We start from the raw sequence: 16,734 nt of genomic DNA, 5'->3' as shown, positions 1-16,734 counted from the left end.
AGAGATTAAAAAACGATTGTTTATTTAAAGAATCTTCCACACAGATCCTAATATTAGATGGGATGATAAATGAATTTATTATACCTTTCATTTCCTTTAAAGAGAAAAAGAATAATTAAATATGATTTTGTTTTTTCAAATTACATTAAATTTTGATTTTAGTCTTTATAATTTTTATATATTTAATTGCATTTTTAATCTCCATTCTTTGACTTATATATAATTTTGATCCTCTAGTTTTTATTGATCATGTTCATGTTTAGTTTTCTTAATTTTTTATTGTTTAAATTAAGTCTCTCATTCTAAAATCTTATTTAATAATCAATAAAAAATATAACAAATAAGTAACATATAATTATTTTATACGAAATTACAAAAATAAATAAAATAATTAAATGAAAAGTAAACAAAACATTTTAATATATTTTATTTATTTTCTTATAACTATTATATTATTTTGTTATTTTACCCATTACGTGTATGTGTCTTTCTTAAATAAAAAACAAAAACAAAAGCTCATGATATTAACTAAATAAAAGATATAATATTTATAAGAATTAAAGAAGTAACAACGAAGATTGATCTAAGTGACAAGTAGTTTAATATCATTTAAATAAAGTTTCATATTCAAATTTTTGTGTATGTAAAAAATTTTCAATGATAGACTTACTCACCACATTTAAATACGCGATCTGGATCGAATTAGAATTAGACTGCTTGAAAAACAAAAAATAAAAAATAGTACTTAACAAATAAAAATAAATGAAAAATTAATATAATTATTATATATATGAAAGGAAAGCTTTATAAAAGCATATTATAATTTTTAAAATAAAAATATATTTATATTAATTTATTTAAATTTTTATATAATTATAAAAATTCCCTTAACATTAGTTACATTATTAAAAATTATAAATATGTAATAAATATACACTTTCATATTTTTCAATGCAATTGTGTCATAATTTTTTTGAATGAAATAGTTTACTTACATGTTTGGTTCTTATTATTTTAGAGAATGTGTAATCTTAGTTCTTTTAATAATTTTTAAGCTAATAAAAAATATTTACTTTAGAAATTAAGCAAATCCAATAGCATGACTACTTAACCTCTTCCACCTTTGCATTAATATTATCTTTGAGTGTCATTACTGCATGACATTATCTGGGAGTGCCACATAGTGCATTGCCATAAATATTCAAGACATTTTAGGGCCCTTATGTTATTATTACCACTGCCACCCTTCATTGTTGAAATTTTAGTAAATTTAAGTCTCAACATACACTGTTTTCATTTAACACTTTTTTCCTACCACTGTTGTTTAGTCTTTATATAATATAAAAATAAATTTCATTAATTCAACTATTAAATTATAATTATATATTATTTATATAATTTATATTATATACATATATATATATATAATTATTATCAAATATCATTATTTTTATAATTTTTAAAAACATATATTACATTAATTTTTATATATAAATAATATATATAATAATTTAAATAAATATCAAATTTTATACATATAACTGTGCTTAAAACTTTTAATATAACATTTCAATAAAAAGTTATTAAATAAAAAATTAAACGTAACTTATGGTGATATAATTTTATAATATATATATAAAAACATTATTTATTATTAAAGTAGCGATTACTTTTTCAAATTTGTTTGTCAACAGTCAATTCTTGACTCGACCCTGACGGAACTCGTTCCATGTATCACGCATTTATCCCACCATACAAATTGAAATTAAAATATTTAATATATGTATATTTTACATTTTTAATTTTTCTATATTAAGAAATAATTTTAAATTTTTTTTATTTGACCATTTTTATTCTTCACAGAAAAGAATTTTACTTAAGCTGGATAAAATTATTGTGTATGATAAGATAATTTGAAGTTTTTTAAAAATTAAAAAATAAGCACAATTAGTTTTGAAAAAATGAAAGTATAAATATTGAAAATTCATCATATAAATAACTTATTAAACGAGATAATTTAAATGTATGAAAATTTGAAATTCAAGATAAAAAATTATAAACAGTTATTTTAAAAAAAGTTAAAGTTTAGTAAACAAATATCAAAGTAAAAGAATTTAACTTAATTATAATTCATTATTTTTAATGTAAAAACATTTTAAAATAATAAAATCACTTATTAAAATAAAATAAGAGATATTCTCATTTGTAAAAGAATAACTATCCTTTTTTACAGGGAGAATTGTTTCCAGTTCCAGAGGTTCAACATACAAAGGGTTATTTCCCCTTACATAAAGGTTAATGGGAGGAAAAGAAACATTTAAATACAACATTAAAAATATTTTTAATCTAAATTTTTAATCATAATTGAAATTTTACTTTTTTGGGTAAAAATAAAAATTTTACTTTGATGATTCATACAACAAAAATTAACATCGAAACTATTATTATTATTGATTAAAATGAAATTAATTTCAATTAAAAATAATATTAAAATTATAGACAACATTGTAATTAAATTTTATGGGAAGTAAAAATGAGTGGTAGGTGGCCACAACACAAGAGAGGTGTTGGTAGCTGCACCAAGAGTGTTTGTCTCTGTAGGCACATCGAGGACAAATATTTATTTATTGATATATTTTATCTTTAATTAAAAAATTATTATTTATTGATTTTTCAACTGATACTCTTAAGGCTTATTAATAGAATATTTATACCTTAAAAAATAATAGTGATGCATTTTTAATATATTTTGTATTAATCAATGAATTTTATTGAACTTTTACTTAATAAAATTAAGTTAATTAAATATTAAAAATTCATTAAATAAATGTATTAGCAATATATTTTTTCTCCATAAAAAAATACTCTAGTGTTTTTATCTTTCAACTAAAATTATTTCCTTATACTCGATTATCTTTTAGCACTTAGTTTGTATGTGGAAAGAAAGTAAAAAGTCAAATAAAATTATAAGATTATTAAATTTTATCATATAGTTTGAAGAAAAAAATATTAATTTTCATTTTTTTTATTTACTTGAGAGTAAAAGATACGTAAGATATTAGGATGTTGATATGTTGTATCTTTTGTATAAAGGTGAGTAAGTAAATTAATAAAAAATGTTGTTTTTATAAAGTTTTATATAAAATATATATATATATAGGCTCTTTTTAATTTTATTTTTCAAATTACAAAAATATGAAATTTTTGGTAAAATTACATAATATATATATATATATATATATATTTTTTTTAAAATGGCATTTTTTTCACTTTTAAAATATTTTATTATTATTTTAAAAATTGTTATAAGCGACTTCTGATTTTTTTTAAAATTTTTTAAACTTTTGTACTTACACAGAAAATTTTCATTGAAAATTTTTAAATTCTACATTTTTGTAATTTTCAATAATATCATATTTCAGTATATATAATTTCTAAATATCATATATATAAAAAAATCATATATATAACATTTTACTCTTATTCTCTATTAAATAATATATTTTCTTTTTTAACCAAACAAATAATAAAAAAACAAAATACGTTATGTTCAGTCACATCTTTTCTTTTATTTTGGCTTATGGTATGCCTTTCTTTTAACTTTTAAGAGGGTCCCCTCCCTCATAAGGATATCATGTCCCACTACGCAGAAGGGACAATCATTGAGACGGATAGAGAGATAGTGTTGTTTCCTCCTTTTAGAATCAACAATTTAAATTTTTTTTTATTAAAGTTTAATAATTTCTTTTTCTCTCTAGCTTTGGTTCATATTATAAGACTACAATATATTCAAGGATCCTTTGTTTCTATATCACTAACAAAAGCCCTTTGCATAGTACAAGTATTTTACTTTATAAAATGATTTTTCAATAAAATGTTTAACACCTCATATCATATACCAAACTTAACGTAACAAAGCACAAGTAAAAAAGTAATGTATTTTATGTAAGCGCCAGTTTTGTACTTTTATATGCCATGCCATAGACGTTTTAAATTCTTGATTAAGGATGTACTTAGATAAATAATTTAATAATTAAGCTTTTATTTAATAAATTATTATTAATAAAGATTAATAACATAAAGCCCATTGTAAAATTTATTTGAAAATTTTAAAAGTTTATAAGAATTATAAATTATTTAAATAAACTTCCCCTAAATTCTTTGCAACACTTAATATTTAAATGATCAAAGTAAATATAATACAATTTTAAATAAGAAACTTTTAATTTGTTCCATTCGTTCTTAAACACGTTATATTAGAATTTACAAATTATTTGGAGAATTATAGGCTCTGCGTGCAGTAAGTATATGTTTCTTATTATTATACATATATTTTAAAATTTTCATGAATTACATTCATAAACGCATATTTTCAGTATAATATTCATTATTTCTGTTATTAAGATTTTGGGCATTATGTAATTATAATTTGGTTAAAATACGTTATTTCTGAATGGAAATCCTTTTACTAGCTCCAATTTGAGCTTAGGTGGTAGACAACAATCCAAACACAACACGTCAAAAATTGTTGATCCACTGAGGACAAAATCCTTTCAAGATGTGTTTGGATCATTGTTGGCAAACATAAACGCAACGGAAAAACGATCTTCTTTTGAAATTTCAACTCGAACCATAATTTGGAACCCGAAATCATATTGAAAAACAACTTCAGTTCTGCCCAACATGTAATGGAAGTCAAACACTGCAGAGGATGGTTTAAGGTGTCCAAACTGCAATACAAACATACACTTTTACTTAATATTCGAAAGTTTGTTTTAAATCATATCCGTGATATAAATTTGCAGACTATTAAACATGGACGTTTAACATATTCACACATTTCAGAGTTCTTTTCTAAATACCCAAAGGCAACCCTACCTTAGAATTACTCAGATCATCAATATATTAAAAACAGTTCCCATATGTCATAAAACAAGATAACCAACCACACGTGCAGCAACGGTTTCACATGTTATGATGATTCATGGAAATTACTTGCCAATGCTTCTGCAGTTTTCTTCAGCGTGCCTCATACTGAACAACTGCATAAAAACCAGATAAAAAAATTGAGCATAATATATAAATTGCAAGAATGTATGTACAAGTTTAATGAAGAAAATTTTCTTTAAAGTCAAAGATTATTGTTAGATAAATCAAAGTTTAATTAAAAGTTTGAATCTTTTGCCCAATATGCAGAGGCAGCAAAGTCATAGCAAATCTTTAAGGCCCAAGTCTGTCTCTGCTCTCACATGCAGGCACACACAACATATTCATGTTCAACAGTCACATCGAATAAATTCCCACGAGAAAGAACCATTCATGTACAAAATATCAAGTAGCCAACAGTCATTGGTTATCAGGAATCAGGAGTGATTATTTAGTCTTCCAATCAACACAAAGGGCAATGGAGAGAAGAAAAATCACATTGAACTGATGTGAATCTTCCTTTTTCAATAAGACTAAACCCCAAATGCTATGTTAAAGATCAATTCCTGTCATTTATCTTCCACCTTCACATATTTTCACTTTTCCTAACCTCCGGAACTCTAAATCTAAAGTTTCCATAATAAAAACCTTTTATTGCTCTAAAGTGATTTGGTAAAACTAGCTGAAAACTTATAGCTTATAGCTGATACTCTAGCTATTAGCTAATAACTAACTGGTTCTGAAATGTGTTAAATGACTAAAAAGGAAGTGTAAAGATTAGTTAGCATGAGCAAATTATTTAAAACAATAAGGGTTAAAATGAAAAAAAAAAATATTAGAAGCAAGGGCCTAGCTTCTAATAATACTATTTAAAGTAGTTTTTTATAAATTAGCTTTAAACTCCTCCTAATTTTATTCACCAACAGCTCTACTACCTGATTGATAAAATAAATAAGTTAAGCTTCTGTTATGGAACACACTTCCAATACTAAATCAATTACGTCTGTAATGTGAATAATACACAATCATTTTAATTTAAACAACTGAACAAAGCAAAATTTTATGCTTATAAAGAATAATTCAGCAAACACTAGGAATCAGAGAAATTATAAAACAACGCATTGAAATGTGAAGCTTACTGCGACGAGTGCGCTTCTTGTAAAGGATTCGATAACCGCACTCACGGCACTGAATAACATCACCTGGCTTCAGCGTATTCTCCATTCCACAATCTGCAGAAACACACGGGTGAAACCACACTTCACTCTCAAAAACCCTAAACACACTTGCACAGAGCACACAGTCGAAGAGAAAGCATTAAAACCTATGAATTTCAGAAAATCGTTTAATTTCGAAACTCGAATAAACACAAATCTTACTCGTTGAAAAATCGTTGCACGGGGAACGAAAAAAGAAGTTAAAAACAAAATCATCGAAAAACCAAACACAGCGCGTAGTTTAGAAATTTAAAAAACCTCCGCAGATGTAGCTAACTGGTTCAGGTTGGGGATCCATGGTTGAATTCAGAGAACTGTGACCGAAGAAGGTTTTAGTCCTTTAGGGTAGGAGCTGCTGCACGCTGTAAAATTTGGTAAACGGCGCCGAGGTCTGAATTTATAGGGATGATTGGGCTTCAAATTTGATCTTATCGGGCCCAGATTTGTAATAAAATTAGCTAGAGGATTGTTTTTTTTTTCGAAAAGGAATTTTAAATTGTGCGTGGACGAGATAATAAAATTTTTATAAAATTTAATAATTTAATATCATATCAAAGAATTAATATGGAAATAAATTAATATTAATGAATTTAATTTAATTTTAGCATATATATATATATATATATATATATATATATATGTAATTTGCTATAATAAAAATAAACTGAATTATTAAACTACTAAATATATAGATATATGATAAAAAACTGAATTATTAAACAATTGCCTTTAATCCATGGTTATGGTTACGTATTATCACAAAGAGTTTGTGAGACACCTATCTTATTATGATTTTATACATGCACCTGCCGCTCCTAGTCCATGATGTAAAACGTTATATAACTCTGGTCATGAGAATTGAAGACGATTGTTGAAGATTCTTCCTATGTGTTAAATACATTAATTTCATCAGACATTGTATTTTGTTTAAGATACTGGTTCGTGAGCCATGGTGACAATAAAGGAACCGTGAGAGGGCATATAATACATGTCATACTATCATGGTGGAAGTGTTGGAATAATAAACTCTTCTCTATTTTGACATTATCAACCATGCTGGAGATCTTGTTGCTAAACCTAACTTTTTGGGCATATCAAACTCCATTACTTCATAAGAAATATTTTGTGTGGGTCAGGTTCAAAAGTTGGGAGTTCTCTCTACATTACAGTCCTCCTCTTAGTGTGCTTTTTGCTTGATGATATCAAATAAATTAACATTTCGTCTCAACCTAACTAACCCTTCTTTAGAAACTAGGTGATGTATTATCTTAGCTTTGTCCACCTAGAAATTCAAATAATTGAAAATATGTTAAAGATTAATTTTTATGTGGAAATTTACAAATTTTAATGATTACAAGAATGAAAACTTACCATGTGTTGTTTAACTCCATACTATCGAGTAGTCCAATGTCGTATATACTTTATATACTATCTTATGTAGTGAGAATGGGACTCAACAACCCTGTTTGTGGAAGATTAGTAACTTCAAACTTTGACATACAATTTCATAAGTCGATGATATATAGTTGATAAATTTTGGACCAAGTTTTTTTCTCAAGTGTCATTCCATGTATACTCTCATCCTGCCTTAGGTCACTAGGAATATGTTAAGCCATATTAATTTGCTGAATCACTTGATTGGACCGGTGCCATTCAACAATTTGAAAGCAAAATAGTGGAACAATTCTTTAAGTATTTATTTTATTTAGGCAAATTTGAGGTAATAAGGTAACGACATTCAACTTGTACAATTCCTATACAATACGTAGACATTACTAATAATTAATTAGTAATTAAAAAAAATACAGTATCTAATAAACAAATAAAATATATGCAAACTTCATATTATTTTCATCATCTCAAACATGCTTTAATAGAACAACTCCTAATAACATTAATAAATATTATATTTTAAATATATTTTAAAATTATTATATTTAAATATACCTTGTACTGTATTGTTGTCCTACTTATATAATCTCTTGTATTCTTGGGTGCGATAGATGAGAATCTATCCCATAAGCATAATTGAATCAACCGTGTCCTACTTGTATAATTTTTTATATTCTATTGATGATAATATGTAGCTATACATATATGTCGATACAAAATTATTTATGTAGTAAAATTTTAATTATATTTTCAACATTCATCTAGATAAACTATACAAAATTGTTGAGCTAATTGATAGAAAGCCAACTTAGCACTCCCACATGACACAATGTGGTATGTCATGTCATTTTTTTTATTATTTAAAATTAATATTTATAAATAAGTTCTTGAACACATTTTACATCATTGCAAATGAATCATTTCTCTTCTCCCTATCCCTTTCCCTTCTCCATTGTTGCGCACCTTCCCCTCTCTCTCTACTTTTCTCTTTCCCCACACACTCTTTCCTCCCTCCTCTTATTCTACATTTGGAAAGTCAAATATTATGCTTTAGTTAGTCATGCATGTCATTAGACTTTATCTATGGTGATTTAAGTAATATTTACTATGTAATACTGGTTATAAAGTGAAGAACATATAAGGTTGAGATAAGGGGTACAAGATAGTATTGGAAAGAGGGGAGTGGAGAATGGAGTGAGAGAAAGTATAAGATTGAGATGAGGGAAAGGTGAATAGTGGGGAGGGGTGTGGGGCTAGGGAAAGGGTGAAATGGGTAGTAGGAAGGGAAAGGAGAAAGGTATGAAGTTGGAAGTGAGTAGCTAGAAAGGGCACAGAGGTGAGGATGTCGAAAAGGGATAAAGGTATGGGGAAAGAAAGGGTAAGGAGACGGGGTGTGGAGGGGGAACAGGGAAGAGGAGAGAGTGAAGGAAAGAGGGGAGAGAGGTAAAATTGAAAGAGAAAGTGTGTAGAATAGATGCGACTACTTTTATGTAATTATATAAAATATATTAAAAAATTTATTTATAATTAAGTAATTTTAAATAATAAAAAATTAAATAATATGACATATAATAGTGCTAAACTATCTCTCTGTCAGTTAGATTAACATTTAAAAAAAATAGTTAACTAAATCATAATTTTATAATATTTCAAAAATTAAATCTTAACAAAATTTTTTATGAGAATAAAACAAAATACTCAATATTTATAAGAATAAAAAACATAATTAAGCCTAATAAGTTATTTATATATATATATATATAATTTATAAATTAAATATTTAACATAATATTTAATTGTTTTAATTATATTATGATTTTAATTTATATTATATTTAATTTTATTTTATATTTTTTATATATTTAGTAGTATGATAATTTCAGTTTACTTTCATTATATATATATATATATATATATATATATATATATATATATATAAAAGAGACAATATTGTTAAAGTTGAGAAGAATTAATATGAGTGATAAAGACTTCATAAGATTCAGTCAATAGCACCAATTATACGTATAGTGCTAGGTATTTTACCATCTTGCTTCATTCTTTTAATTTTTTTGAGACATTTCCAATTCTTTGGTTTTTGGTGAAGTGTTTTATTCTGTTGTTAGTATAGAGAGAGAAACATGGTGTAAAAATTGAATTAGAGCATCCGGTTTTGACTTCCCACTCCTTAAGCAATCAATGTTAATTGAGGGAATCCGTTATTCCCTATTTTATGTTGTAGCAATTAGGAAAATAATCAGCCCCTAATTAATTGTATATATTTAGAATTAATTGCTGTAAATCAGCTTTGTGTTATTTATACATAGAAATACAATGAACGAAGGCATCAAGTCAAAGTTCTTTGACAATTAAAAGCTTAAAGTTGCTTTCTTATTTTATTCTAAAGATGAAAAGTAATTTTTCCAAAGGACAGAAAAAAAAAATTGTGAAAACGGAACACACTGTAGGTTCTGCTATGTTTCTGTTAAAAGGCATTTGAGAATGATTCGTTTAAGGAGGAGCAGGTAATGGAAGTGATTACTCCTACTATTGCTCATTTCTATCTCAGAACTGGGAAGCATTTTTATTTTCTCTGAAACAATCTATGGAAAATCCACAGGAACTCATTCTATTGAGGCTTAGTTGATTTGCTTCTGTTTGAGGACTTGCTGTCTTCTGGTTAGGATTTTGTGACTTACAGGCAGACACACTCCTAATGCTTTTTTGAGTAGCTAAATTTGTTTGTTGATTGCCAGTTTAGCTTTTGATCTCATATTTCATTACATAGAAGTTATCAGTTCACTTCTCACATTATATTCACGAAATTTTCTGCTCCTATTCCATGATCTTCAGTTTTCTAAGTGATTCCAACCCAAAAAACCAAATATAAAAAAGTAAATTAGAGAAGGAGCAGGCACAAACTTAAATGAATGAAAAAAGAGAGAATTTTGCTTAATGGGGAGAGGTCTTGAGAGCTGGGAGAACAAGGTCATGATGAGCATCAGTGTTCCATAACTTTGAAGTTACGGACCCTTCTTGGAGTGAGAAGGTAGAAAGATACACGGTCTTGTGGGACCCATTAGACTCGTATGCCTTTCTCTCTCTTTGCTGTACTGTACATAGAGAGAGGATTCATGTAAAAAAATATTATAAAATAATTTTTAAAATACTTAAAAGCATCAGAAGGTTATAATGTAACAATTTATTTTATTTTATTTTATCTATTTTACAAAAGTTTAAATAATAAATTATTAATTAAAATTGAAAATTAACCACTCTTTTCTTTTCTTTCCATTTTTTCCCATCCAAACATAGTATAAAGCTCCAAGTCAAAATCTGATTCAAAGGCCAAATGACCTTTAAGAAAATTCAGGATCTGTCCATGAACATGAACTGTGACTCCCACTATGGGACAGTTATACGATCTTCTATGGGTTCTAACATTTTTGGCTCTTCAAAGAATAGTAAGTTATATTGTCATAGTTCTTCCTATTTCCTTGGTTTAAAGAAGGGTATAGTAATTGATGAGATGGACAAAAGATTGAGCTCTAATGGATGTACTTTGAAGAGTTTAACAGAAAGATTATTGAAAACTGAGTATAGTCCCTGCATTTTCCCAGCTCATTAGAATTCTTAGCTAAAGCAAGGTCGTTCATTTTCTGCTGCTGTTTTATTCTAAACCACAAAACAACAAAGAAAGTACAGTACAAAGCAGAATAGAGAAAGAAGATTATAAAGGGGTTATGGATCTCTGATCAGTGAGCTTTTTCATTCTCAAAATGAGCACCAAAGGGTGTGTTTACACTTAGACAAAAGCATACGTTCAGCAGAACACTTATCATAAACATGTCCATCCCAAAAGAAAGGCTAGTCTGATTTTCACTAATATTTTATTCATGCTTGCATTGATTTGGTTGGAAATTAAGCCTTCTTGAACTTGACTCTGAAGGATGGAACTTTATCACTCAGAGCCAAATGCTTGTTCCCACTATCATCAACAAACAACCCAAGTTCCCTGCACAAAGTTTGGCATTTGCAGACTGAGGGACAGAAAGAAAGCACATAGTCTTTCTCAGCTTTCTCAATCTTGAACCAATTGACAATGGTGTCAACACCTGGATTGCCTTCAACACCACCAGTGCTCAAAAACCACACTCCTGTCAACACTTTGAGAAGCTTCCACACTGGGGGTTGAGCACAAGTGGTGGTTGTCACATGGGACTTGATGTTGAGATCAGTTGAGGTGAGGATGATACCATCTTTAGCATTCCAGGGTGTGAAAGTAACTGGGGTGCCATTCAACACTTCAAGCTTCTCTTGCAACACAAAAAGAGGGCATGTGTTGTTACCGGTGCTTGCAACTGTTAAACCACCACCTTTCCCTCTTATCACTGGTAAAATGTAGTACTTGACACCTGTTCTCAGTTCCTGGCCTGAGATATCAAGCACTGGTTCAGGTGCTGCAGCAGTTATGCAAATGAAGAGTTCTATGGTGAAGAGAAAAAATATGATGGAAAATGCAAAGATTGAAGTCTTCATGTTTGTCTTTGGCGGTAAGAAAAGATGTGTGTTTATATGCATAGGTAAGGAAAGAGTAGCCTCTATTTATAGGCCTAAAAGGGAATATGGAGAGTTTGTGTTTGGATACATTTGCATTAGGATAATATATTTTGGGGAGAAATTATGACTTTGGTGAATGGCTTGTGGGTTACATTTAAAAATTATTATATTTAATAAAATCCACTAATAATTGTATTTCTTTTTCCACCGTCAGACCAACCTTTTCTCTTAGCAATGTGCATTGTTGTGAAAATCATTTAACACATGTTTATCATGATAGAATTGCAACAGGAGTTTTAAAAAATGGTTGTCAAATTCTTTTCGTTTTTACTGTGCATGCTTTCACCTATTCTGTGATACAGTTTTACAAAGGGTATGCATGGATGTACAGATATATTTCATTAAAAATTTTTATTAATATTTATAGTGCAATTTAAAGTATAATCATTTTAACTGTTATTATAAAAGAAAAGAAGCCTTTAACTCTGTTATCTCATGTGTACTTCACACATGTTTAAGGTTTTGTAGCTTTTGAAATATATTTTGGTGCCATAAAAGAAGACGACTTTGGTTGACTTGCATGTGTAGGCCATGATATCATGTTTATTGTTTAGTTGCTGACAGTGAAGCATGTCTCAATTTGATTGAATCCTTCCAGCTGGACATAATCTGCAATTTATATTCTTTTTGAAATAGACTTATAGTCTCTTAAAAATATATATTTTATATTACTTTTTAAAAATATCTTATAATTTACTTTAAGCTTTTATTTGTGTTCGACTGGCCCTACAGGTAACATATATCTATGATAGCATCCATTATGAGACAGGTTAAATATAGGCCATAATCAAGATTAAGTGATAACAGAGATTATTTTTTGAAGTTTTAAATTTTACGAGAATTAAAATTAATAAATTTCATTTGAAAGATTAAAATTAAATTAAATTTTATTTACAAAAAAATAAAAATAAAAATTCATCTTTTTTACTCTACCCATAAAATTGTTAACACTTACATGGGAACACACATCTTGCATTTAAAATGGGTGATTGTCATTACACTTTTGTAAATTAAGAGAAATTAATTTTGTAAATATTTTTAGGATTAATTTTAAGCATATGAAGATAGTAAACTTTTATTAAAAGAATATTTATTATATTTTTGTATTCTTTATTTAGTAAATATTTTTTTAAATAACAATTTATCATTTTTAATTACTTAAAACTAACCTTAAGAATATTACCCTTTTTATGTTCTCATAATTGAATTGATGTCTCTTTCCCCTCTCAATCAAGTTTTTTCCCCATTAAAGTCTTCACCATTAACGATAAACAATTTCATGTAAAAGACAATGTTAATATAAAATATCTTTATCTCATGCAAATATGAATGACTAGAATGATGGTGGCTAAACGCATAACTAAGTATATGGACCTCAATTTCCCGGCCAATGAAATGAATCGGACCTACAAGTTAATGGAGTATTCCATGGCCCAGTTATACATAGAGTGTGGAAGTTAATAGACAAAATTTAAAATTTTTTTTCAGTAGAATCTGTTATTCTTCAATTTTAGTTTATTAAATTTTTAAAATTAAATATTCAAACAAAATATTTTAATACGTAAAATTTTAAACTCACATAAAATTGTTAATACATTTTAATATTTTTTATTTTAAACTTTCTCAAGGGTATTAATTAATATTAATCATTAATTATTAATATTAATTAGTGATAATAATATAAATTTATAAGTAAATATAAATAAATAGCCAAATTAATATTTTCATCCTCCAAATTAAGTGTTAAACTTAATTTTTTCATTTAAATCTATTTTAATTTATTTTAGTCTTCTAACTTTTAAAAATATTTTAAATAAGTCATTTTTTTGTAAAATCATCAGGTCTGTTAATATTTTTTTTAATCTTTTTTCACTACATATATCATTGCTGCATTGTTTATTATTTTTTTCTTCAAAACTCTAATTTTAACTTTCTTGACCTCCTACTTCTTCATCTTCATTGATTTTAAACATAGTGATGGAGTCAAATTCATCTATACTATTTTATGGCATATCTCTAAAAATGATCTCAATCTTTAATGTCCAGGCTAAAGGACATGAACATCATAACCCGTCCTCAAATATTATAGTTTTCAAACGGTTGTAATCCATTAATCAATTTTTTTCTTTAAACATTATGACAATTTTATTAGCATATTTAAAATATTCAAGGAGAGAGAGAATATTTCACTTTTCAACAAGAATTAATGAATTTGACTTTAGTATAGGAAAATTATAGGAAAATTGCTCAAGAATAATTTTGAATAGATAATATGAAAGTTGCACCTAAATGTTATAAATCATAACGACAAAGCGGTGATGCTAGGGGCTTTGAAGAGAAAGTAAAAAAAATGAAGATTAGAAAAAGAGAGATTGAAGAAAAAGATAAAGGAGAGAAAAAAATGGAACTAAAAATTTGAGAAAAAAGACGATAAACATTATATAAAAATTTAAGGAAAAAAAATGATGAATAATATAATAACATAATAGAAAAAAATTATTGGAGTTAATGATTTTTGTAAAAAAAACATTTAAAATATTTTTAAAATTAGAAACTAATTTAGTCTAAATAAAGGCGTGTGCATGGCTAAGTCCGTGTTTCGTTAGTCGCTTAAGGAAAACGAAAGTATACATTATATGAATCCTTGTAGTCATTTACAAGGTAGAAGCCTGTTTATAATTCAGCACATAGGTGCCGTTATTCCTTTTGAAATATCCATTAAGCACACCAAGGAACCACAGTATCAGTCAATTAAAATCTTATTCAAATTCCACTTATTACACCATAATTCAGCGTGCACAGTACACAGGGAAAGCCAATTAGAGTTGAAGACCTTAATTAAGGGCCATATCCCAAGGGAATTTAAACAATTTAGACTCTACCACGGTTACGGCTTCAACATCTTCACTGTAGAGGAGTTCGAAATATTTAGAATATTTTATTTCACTAATTAAATCATTTTTATTGAACAAATTATCATCGTTGTACTAATTTTCTTTTCATTTATTAGTGCTAAGTACGAATTTAGAAAAAAAGATATTTCATAATTATAAAATAAGAGAAAACAATACACTAAAATTCAAAGCAAGAGTAGACGGAGAGAATAGTATAGTATGTGTAAAGTTACATGGGATAAGAAATTAAGTACAGTAAATTTTTATGAAAAGTTATGTGATTTAATAGTATTAGTGTATTAAATTTTATGATTTTTAATAAAAAATAATACGTATAATTATATATATATATATATATATATATATATATAATATTGTACAATCGAAATATTATTACAATCACCTGAAAAAGAAAACAAAAACAACCCAAGAAAAAAGATGGAAAAATGAACACCTTGCTACCTTGGGATTTGGGAGAGTGAGTTCTTTATTGGAATTGTACGATTACAATGACTTCAATGGCCAATTGTATTTCCAAATCATTGAACTTAATTAATTATACACATTTATGTAATCGCGCATGGAAAAGAACCTTATTATCCATCTATAAATTGATGCTCTTCAACAATCATAAGCTCCATCCATCACCAATCAAAGTGCACAATTCATTCCCCAAAGCACACACATACAAAACAATGAAGAGTACAGTGCTAGCATTGGTCCTTCTCATTGCCTTGAGTTCACAACCACTCCTTGGAGCAGCTGAAGCTTCACCTGAAGAAGTGGTTGACACATTTGGCAAGAAGCTCAGAGTTGGTGCCAATTACTATATTATTCCAACATCTACTATTCCCTACACCAAATTTAGAACTAGCAGAGGCCTTGGCCTAGCCAGCATTGGTAAACCTTGCCCTCTTGATGTTGTGGTTGTGAATGGATATCATGGCTTGCCATTGACATTCACACCCTTTAACCCCAAAAAAGGTGTTATTCGTGTCTCCACTGATTTGAACATTAAATTCTCTACACATACAAATTGTCCCTACCAATCCACAGTGTGGAAGCTTGATCGTTTCGATTTTTCAAAGAGACAATGGTTTGTGACCACTGGTGGTGTTGTGGGCAACCCAAGTTTGGAAACCATGCACAATTGGTTCAAGATTGAGAAGTATGATGGTGATTATAAATTGGTCTATTGTCCCAGCATGTTGCATTCTTCCAAGCATTTGTGTAAAGATGTTGGGTTGTTCGTGGATGAGGAAGGAAACAAGCGTCTTGCTCTCAGCGATGTTCCCCTCAAAGTTAAATTCCAACAAGCCTAAAGAAAGCTCCTCTCTAATAATGCATATAAACAAACAATGAATAAGTGTGTTTAATTTCCTTTTCAATAATGATGTTCTTTCAATGTTTATCAGGACCCTCAAGTTAATTAAGTTTCCTTATTGTAAAAATAAAATAAATAACAAATGTTTTCTCTTACTATCACATTTTAAATTGTAGTTGTTCACTTAAATCATCATTAATTACTTCATATATATATATATATATATATTTATATATATTTATTGAGAAAGAAAAAAAAAAGAAAGATTTTACATGGGTATAAATTTAAAAAGTTTTATACTTAATCTAAACTTTTTATTTAATTTATATATAACAGTTAATGAAATAATAAATTATAATCCATT

At 27.5% G+C, this 16,734-nt stretch overlaps 3 protein-coding genes across 3 annotated transcripts; 1 reads left to right on the top strand and 2 right to left on the bottom strand.

Annotated features, from left to right (window-relative positions):
* Window positions 1-4,774: 4,774 nt before the first annotated feature.
* On the bottom strand, window positions 4,775-6,522 carry LOC113867998 (DNA-directed RNA polymerases II, IV and V subunit 12). Its single transcript, XM_027503546.1, has 3 exons — window positions 6,402-6,522; window positions 6,066-6,158; window positions 4,775-5,042 (listed from the first exon to the last, which is right to left on the bottom strand). Exons 1-3 carry the CDS (start codon window positions 6,439-6,441, stop codon window positions 5,020-5,022), a joined length of 156 nt encoding a protein of 51 aa, XP_027359347.1. The 5' UTR covers window positions 6,442-6,522; the 3' UTR covers window positions 4,775-5,019.
* A 4,753-nt stretch (window positions 6,523-11,275) lies between these two features.
* LOC113867609 (kunitz trypsin inhibitor 2-like) lies at window positions 11,276-12,094 on the bottom strand. Its single transcript, XM_027503009.1, has one exon. The coding sequence runs from the start codon at window positions 12,069-12,071 to the stop codon at window positions 11,454-11,456; it is 618 nt and encodes a 205-aa protein (XP_027358810.1). The 5' UTR covers window positions 12,072-12,094; the 3' UTR covers window positions 11,276-11,453.
* Window positions 12,095-15,741: 3,647 nt separating this feature from the next.
* On the top strand, window positions 15,742-16,368 carry LOC113867954 (miraculin-like). The gene has a single exon (XM_027503474.1). It carries the CDS (start codon window positions 15,742-15,744, stop codon window positions 16,366-16,368), a length of 627 nt encoding a protein of 208 aa, XP_027359275.1.
* The last annotated feature ends 366 nt before the right edge of the window (window positions 16,369-16,734 follow it).

This window comes from Abrus precatorius, unplaced genomic scaffold, assembly GCF_003935025.1.
Source record: "Abrus precatorius isolate BTA unplaced genomic scaffold, Abrus_2018 Scaffold5, whole genome shotgun sequence".
NCBI lineage: Eukaryota > Viridiplantae > Streptophyta > Magnoliopsida > Fabales > Fabaceae > Abrus > Abrus precatorius.
The sequence above is the reverse complement of the archived record's forward strand: the minus strand, read 5'-3'. Positions and strand labels throughout refer to the sequence as shown.

Excerpts from the sequence above, each read along its gene's own strand:
- LOC113867998 (XM_027503546.1), bottom strand. The coding sequence starts at position 6,441 with ATGGATCCCCAACCTGAACCAGTTAGCTACATCTGCGGAG. Across the intron at positions 6,159-6,401 it reads AGTTAGCTACATCTGCGGAG|ATTGTGGAATGGAGAATACG; the intron begins GTTTTTTAAATT and ends GTGTTTCTGCAG. Across the intron at positions 5,043-6,065 it reads CAAGAAGCGCACTCGTCGCA|TTGTTCAGTATGAGGCACGC; the intron begins GTAAGCTTCACA and ends GTTTTTATGCAG.
- LOC113867609 (XM_027503009.1), bottom strand. The coding sequence starts at position 12,071 with ATGAAGACTTCAATCTTTGCATTTTCCATCATATTTTTTCTCTTCACC.
- LOC113867954 (XM_027503474.1), top strand. The coding sequence starts at position 15,742 with ATGAAGAGTACAGTGCTAGCATTGGTCCTTCTCATTGCCTTGAGTTCA.